The sequence below is a fragment of the Eleutherodactylus coqui genome, chromosome 2, assembly GCF_035609145.1.
Source record: "Eleutherodactylus coqui strain aEleCoq1 chromosome 2, aEleCoq1.hap1, whole genome shotgun sequence".
In the NCBI taxonomy this organism is placed as follows: Eukaryota; Metazoa; Chordata; class Amphibia; order Anura; family Eleutherodactylidae; genus Eleutherodactylus; species Eleutherodactylus coqui.
In genome coordinates this window covers 333632504-333640021 of record NC_089838.1, presented here as the reverse complement: position 1 = coordinate 333640021, position 7518 = coordinate 333632504, and the positions used below count along the sequence as shown (strand labels likewise).

Below are 7518 nucleotides of genomic sequence, written 5' to 3'. Positions count from 1 at the left end.
ATTCAATGGGCAAACATCGTTCTTTTCTGCCACAGCTGTTACAGCTGTGGCAGAGAAGAATGATTTGTCTTCTATATGTTCTCAATGGGGTCGGCGCTGCTGCCGCCGGCCCCATTGAGCACATATAGTGAAGAGAACAGGAATCGCAGATCGCAGATAGGTGCGATCTGCGATTTCTGTTCTATAATTTATCGGACGAGCGCATAAAAAGCGCTCGTGTGTCCGATACCATTGCAAAGCAATGGTTTTAAAAAATCGCCGGACGCATGCGCATGCGCAAATCGTGCAAAAAAACGCCCGTCTGACTAAGGCCTTAGTGTTGACAGGTTGAGAGTCTGGAGAGGAAAGAGTGCATGATTTTCCAAGAGCAGAGCTACACAGATAACTAAGACTGTGGTCCCAATATTCATCCTGCGTTCTGCCTCCCTGTCTCACTACTTATTTCGTCTATAGCCGTGCTGTATTGGACTTGTGTACTTTTGAACTGTTTGATATTGGATTAAAAATAAAGAAACATTGCTGATCGTTCCCGGCTGTGGTGTCACCCATGACAATCCAGCAGGAGAAACAAGGTAACCCAGTCCCCAGTTACCCACACTTTAATAGCCTGCCCGGGGCCCTGCTAAATGGGCTCCTGGCTACTCTCCAGGTGGGAGACAGTAAAGCCACCGTGACAAGGGCCTACAACTCATCCCCGCTGTCTCCTAGGCTATGGCCCGCTCCTGGGACGGTGCACTGAGAACAATCACATTTGGCTCTACAAGAACGCTCGTGTTATCTCAGCACAGGACACCAGTACTTTGTGACTGCAGCCTGTATAGGCCCTTATTTTGTATGTATCCTCATTTAACTGAAGCAATTAAGCATAAATGTTACTTATTTCTTTTCTGAAAAAAATGTCTCCTTGGGACCGAGCTGCTTGTTACCTGCATTCCCTCTGGGGACCCCTGGAGATAACAGGAGTCTCCGTAGACATCTAGATGCAGAACATCTTCTGCATGTTGTATATATAGATGTGAGCAGATCTGGGTCTCCTTGCATGGATTCTGTGTCTGCTACCACCCTGTAACTCACACTCCTTGCTTTGTACAGGTGAAGAGGAGAGACCCCACAGACGGGTGAGGAGAGACCCCCGCAGACGGGTGAGGAGAGACCCCGCAGACGAGTGAGGAGAGACCCCGCAGACAGTTGAGGAGAGACCCCCACAGACGGGTGAGGAGAGACCCTGCAGATGGGTGAGACCCCGCAGACAGTTGCCCAATGTGCTGTGTTTATTATATAATGCATTGTCTCTTGTGTTTCATGGTATATGACAAGCAAGGATGTAACTGCGCAATATTACATCTTATGCAGTATCGTTCTTCCCTTGTCTATTTGTGCAGGTCCTCGTTATAAAACTGGTGACAAGGAGAAATGTCCTCAGCTGTCCTACTTATGGGAGGAGCTTCATCTAGTCCAGAAACGGTGTGAGGATGCCCCAGGCCTAGAGGTATCACATTATGCCTACTGAGCGACGCCCCATTGGTGAAATGGTGCACGTCTTACAAACTGCGGTAAGTAAACTTAAAGGCTTAACTGTAATGTATTTCAGTGTGTCTGATGTAAAATACTAAAGAGCTCTGATTTTATTTACAGCTGAGGTTTAAATGATATAATTACTTCTCTTTGCAGAACTCAAAAGTAATATTTTGATTAGTAATAATTTATGGACAGCTGATGTCAATATTAACGCCTTAATGATATATGACGTAAGTTTATGACCTAGGCGGCTGGCATTTTCCGCAACAGGACTCAAACTTGCATCCTATAGATGGCACGAGCTCATTTCACTTCCCAAAAATGCAATAAAAGTGATCAAAAAAGCCATATGTACCCCAAAATGGAAGCAATAAAAACTGCAGCTTGTCATAGAGAAAAATGCAGAAAGAAAAATAATTTCCAAAAAAACCTTTCTTACTGTCCAAAAGCAGAAAAACTTACCGAAAAAAATATAAATTTGGTATTGATGTAATTGTACCAACCTGCAGAAAAAAATGTCACTTATGCTGCATGATCGGCTGTAAGATATAAAACATAAAAATCAATGGTAGAATGGAAGGTTTTTTTTTTCGCCATGCCTTTCAAAAAATTGGAATAAAAATTATACAATACATTATATCTCCGCAAAAAAAGTGTTATGGCTTTTGAAAAGTGGAAATGAAAATCTCCCAAAAGTCCTTAAGGAGTTAATGAATAGTTAAAGGGGTTGTCCCACCAAAGCAAGTGGGGTTAAGAACTTCTGTATGGCCATATTAATGCACTTTGTAATATACATCGTGCATTAAATATTGGCCATACAGAAATGATATACTTACCCCCTCCGGTGCTGGCGTCCCCGTCTCCATGGCGACGATCAAACTTCTTCTCTGGTCGCACGAACAGTCGCGCTTGCACAGAGAGGAATCCTCTTCTTGATGGTCCGGGCTCACGAGCTGCGTCCTGGCTCCTCCCTCTTCATTGCGTCATTGCGTAGCTCCGCCCCCGTCACATGGTGCTGATCAGCCAATGAGGTGGCTGTAATCGGCAGTGGAATGCAGACTGGAGAAGAGCATCCACGGTGCACCATGGGAGAAGACCCGCGGTGCACCGTGGGAGAAGACCAGCGGCGCCATCTTTGAAAAAAGAATCTTCAAAGCTGCAGAACGGGGATCCAGGTAAGCAAATCTTTTTTTTTTTTAAATAACAAATGGATGCTGTTTGTCTGTCTACTAGGGTGGGGTCTGTGTAAAAAAAAAAAATTTAGGTTTCGGCGCGGGACAACCCCTTTAAATGATTTCTCATATTTTTTTGACTATAAGATGCAACTGACTAGAAAAAGTAGGAAGAAAATATTATACACTACTTAAAATTTCCCTGGTGGTCCAAGGAAGTAGAGGGGTTAATACGAGTACCTTTGATGCCTCCTTTCTTGGTTTTCTAAGGTATATGAAGGGGTTTGTAGCTAAAAGTCGGCTCTTGTTAAACCTAACGTTCCAAATGTTCTGATTTTGGGGGTTCCCTCGGAACATTTCACCTATTGTTTTAAATGAGAACTTGAAAGAAATAGCATGGCACTCGCATTCTCGGATACTCATTGCACTGTGCAAGGTGAATAGTGTGGCCACCTGCCCCTCCATCTGTAGCCATGGTTAGGTTGGTATTGCTGTGCAAGCAATGCAGAGGTAAGGGAGCAGGGCACCTCAAGGAGGCACCGGGACTGGACTGGAAATATAGGGATAATAGTAAATACTTCATTATAGTTCCTAGCCCATAATTAAAAAAAAAAAAGCATAACGTGGCCCCAAAAAAAGCTTCTATTAAAAAAGTGTTTATTCATTTACTTATATCATAGCAATTTATCGCCGCGGATCTTGCAATGACACCTCGCCGGTGGACAGCCAGCCCCATTATAACTGGCTAAATGTCAATTAGATCTAGTGACCACAGATTACCTAAATATATATTGAAAGTAAATCCAACACAATATAAAGTTACATTATATTGTAAAATATGCGATATAAAGTTTTCCATTAGAGATGAGCGAACGTACTCGTCCGAGTTTGATACTCGTTCGAGTATTAGCGTGTTCGAGATGCTCGTTACTCGTGACGAGTACCACGCGATGTTCGAGTTACTTTCACTTTCATCTCTGAGACATTTGCGCGCTTTTCTGGCCAATAGAAAGACAGGGAAGGCATTACAACTTCCCCCTGCGACGTTCAAGCCTTATACCACCCCCCTGCTGTGAGTGGCTGGGGAGATCAGGTGTCACCTGAGTATTAAAATCTGCCCGCCCGCGGCTCGCCACAGATGCATTCTGACATAGTTCAGGGAAAGTGCTGTTGATGCCGGAGCTGCTATAGGGAGAGCGTTAGGAGTGATTTTAAGCATCAAGAACCCCAACGGTCCTTCTTAGGCCATAGAAATCGCAGATCGCACCTATCTGCGATCTGCGATTCCTGTTCTCTTCTCTATATGCGCTCAATGGGGCCGGCGGCAGCAGCGCCGACCCCATTGAGAGCATATAGAAGACAAATCATTCTTCTCTGCCACAGCTGTAACAGCTGTGGCAGAGAAGAATGATGTTAGCCCATTGAATTCAATGGAGCCAGCAATACAGCAGGTTCCACTGAAAGCAATGGGCTGCCGGCGAGCGCGGGATGAATTGTCGGGAAGGGCTTAAATATATAAGCCCTTCCCTGCAATTCATCCAGAAATGTTTTAATATATATATATATATATATATATATATATATATATACTTACCTTGTCCCGGCAGACGGAGTTCAGCCGCGGCGGCCGGCAGTGGGTGTGAAGAGGGTGTGAGTCAGACTCAGCGCTGAGCCAATCAGGGGGCAGGTCTGACTCACACCCCCTTCACACCCACTGTAGGCCGGCCGCGCTAAACTCCGTCTGCCGGGACAAGGTAAGTATATACCGGCGTATAAGGCGACGGGGCGTATAAGACGACCCCCCAACTGTCACCTTATACGCCGGGAATACAGCGAAGCAAAAAATTAAAATCATTACTCACCTCCCCCGGCGTTCTGCGGCGCTTCTGCAGGCTGTCGCTCCCTCCTGGTCCCTGGCAGAGCATTGCTTTCTGGACGCAGGGCTTGAAATCCCCGCCTCCAGAAAGCTACTGTGATTAGCTAACACACGCCGTCAGCCAATCACAGCCATTCAATGACATCATTGTCATTGGCTGTGATTGGCTGAAGGCATGTGTGTTTTCTGGAGGCGGGGATTTCAAGCCCTGCGTCCAGAAAGCAATGCTCTGCCGGGGACCAGATGGGAGCGACATCCTGCAGCAGCGCCGCAGAACGCCGGGGGAAGTGAGTAATGATTTTTATTTTTTGCTCCGCTGTATTCCCGGCGTATAAGGTGACTGTTGGGGGGTCGTCTTATACGCCCCGTCGCCTTATACGCCGGTATATACGGTATATTTTTTTTATTTTTACACATTTCTGGATGAATTGCAGAGAAGGGCTTCTATATTTAAGCCTTTCCCGACAATTCATCCCGCGGTCGCCGGCAGCCCATTGCTTTCAGTGGAACCTGCTGTATTGCTGGCTCCATTGAATTCAATGGGCAAACATCGTTCTTCTCTGCCACAGCTGTTACAGCTATAGCAGAGGAGAACGATCTTTATGCTGACAGTGCGGGGGGCACTCTTGCCGCTATTGTGGCTTAATAGTGGGACCTGGGAACTTGAGATGCAGCCCAACATGTAGCCCCTCGCCTGCCCTATCCGTTTCTGTGTCGTTCCCATCACTTTCTTGAATTGCCCAGATTTTCACAAATGGAAACCTTAGCGAGCATCGGCGATATACAAAAATGCTCGGGTCGCCCATTGACTTCAATGGGGTTCGTTACTCGAAACGAACCCTCGAGCATCGCGATAATTTCGTCCCGAGTAACGAGCACCCGAGCATTTTGGTGCTCGCTCATCTCTATTTTCCATGGATCAAATAGTGTGATAACTAATTTTTGTGTATCTACACCCAGGAGAACAATCTGACTGCAGTCACTGAGTTTTTTGTCTTAGGATTTAAAGGCAGTGAATATATAACAACTTTCCTGTTCTGTCTTTTCCTGGTGGTTTACTGTGGGACAATGTGCGGGAACCTCCTGATCATCACCCTGGTGTCCACCAGCAAGGACCTCCACACTCCAATGTACTTCTTCATCTCACAACTGTCCATCAGTGACATCTTGTTATCCACAGATATTGTCCCCAACATGCTCCACATGCTACTGAATAATGGGGGGACCATTACTTTTATTGACTGCATCACTCAGTTTTATTTCTTCTGTGCCTCGGAAGCATTTGAATGTTTTCTCCTTGCTGTGATGTCTTATGACAGATATGTGGCCATCTATAATCCCCTCCGTTACACTTCTATAATGACAAGTGGATATACTGTAATATTGACTATCATTTCTTGGGTGTCTGGATTTTCGATCACTTTGATTTACACCATAACAACTGAAAGTCTGACTTTCTGTGGACCCAATATTATTGACCATGTATTCTGTGACTTTGTCCCCTTACTAGAACTTGCCTGTTCTGACACCTTCATTGTTTACATAGAGGTTTATTTATTAAGCATTCCAGGTATAATCATCCCAACCACAATCATTGTTGTGTCTTATACTTATATCCTCATTACAATCTTAAGGATCCCATCCAGTACTGGTAGACATAAAGCCTTCTCCACCTGTAGCTCCCATCTCATTGTGGTCTCCATATTCTACTGGACGCTGTTCACTGTTTATGTTGTCCCAACAAAAGGACAAAGTCCCACTGTGAATAAAATCCTATCACTGTTGTATACTGTGTTTACTCCTCTGGTCAACCCCATTATATACAGTCTGAGAAATGAAGACATTCGGAAAGCCATACAACAAACCTTTCATAAGCATGTAATCTAATAAATCCTCTATAATTAGACAGTATATTCCAGCTGAGGTTGTATCTTGTGTTAAGGGAACGTAAAGAGCTGGTACAATGCCGAACCTCGGGCGGTCCGTCTCAGCCAAATTCACTAAAATTACCCCTCTTCCTCCTCCCCCTTATGGTTAAAGGAATGTGTTAAACACGAGTTTTAGAGGTTTTGATGAAGTTCTGGTTCAGTTCAAACTAATTTGGAACACCAAAATGTTTTGGAAATTTGAAAACTGGTTAATTCGAAGCCTTTAAAAAGTTCACTCATTACTAATTGAACCCATAGATCACCATAGGTATCGGCTTAATTGTTTTCATGTACTTTATTTGACAAAGTTACATTAAAACTTATATAAATGGAGATTTGATTAACTCTGATGAACTTGTACTATAACTTAAAGAGGTTATATTAGAAAAATTGTCAGTGGTAGAGATCCACCCTTACCTTAGCTCTAACTTGGTTAAAGTTAAAGTATCACTTATATATTTTTATTAATAAACCAGATAGTATAGCATTTTCATTTTTCTGATCTGTGTTTATTTTCTGATTACGAAATATGTCTATGGGGCGGCTATCTTGCCTTTGCTGTAGAGATATGCTTTACAGAAGCTTCATGGCCTATCCACACAATGGGCAGAAGATGACCCATTCATTCTATGGGAGACTATTCAAAGCATGCTCTGTGACCTGTGGAGAGCAACAGAGAAGGTGATATGTAGAGATGAGCGAGTATACTCGCTAAGGCACATTACTCGAGCGAGTATTGCCTTAGCCGAGTATCTCCCCGCTCGTCTCTAAAGATTCGGGGGCCGGCGGGGGCGGGGAGCGGCAGGGGAGAGCGCCCCCCGCTCCCCGCCGCAACTCACCTGTCACCCGCGCCGGTCCCCGAATCTTTAGAGACGAGCGGGGAGATACTCGGCTAAGGCAATACTCGCTCGAGTAATGTGCCTTAGCGAGTATACTCGCTCATCACTAGTGATATGTGATCATCAGCCTCTGTGATTGGTGGATCCTGGGTTATCTATATATAGGTGTCACCTCTCTGTGTAAT

At 44.7% G+C, this 7518-nt stretch overlaps 1 protein-coding gene across 1 annotated transcript; it reads left to right on the top strand.

Moving 5' to 3' along the window:
• Window positions 1-547: 547 nt before the first annotated feature.
• LOC136610366 (olfactory receptor 5AP2-like) lies at window positions 548-6453 on the top strand. The gene is made up of 3 exons (XM_066589598.1): window positions 548-572; window positions 1383-1489; window positions 5527-6453. The coding sequence occupies exons 1-3, from the start codon at window positions 548-550 to the stop codon at window positions 6451-6453; spliced, it is 1059 nt and encodes a 352-aa protein (XP_066445695.1).
• Window positions 6454-7518: the final 1065 nt, after the last annotated feature.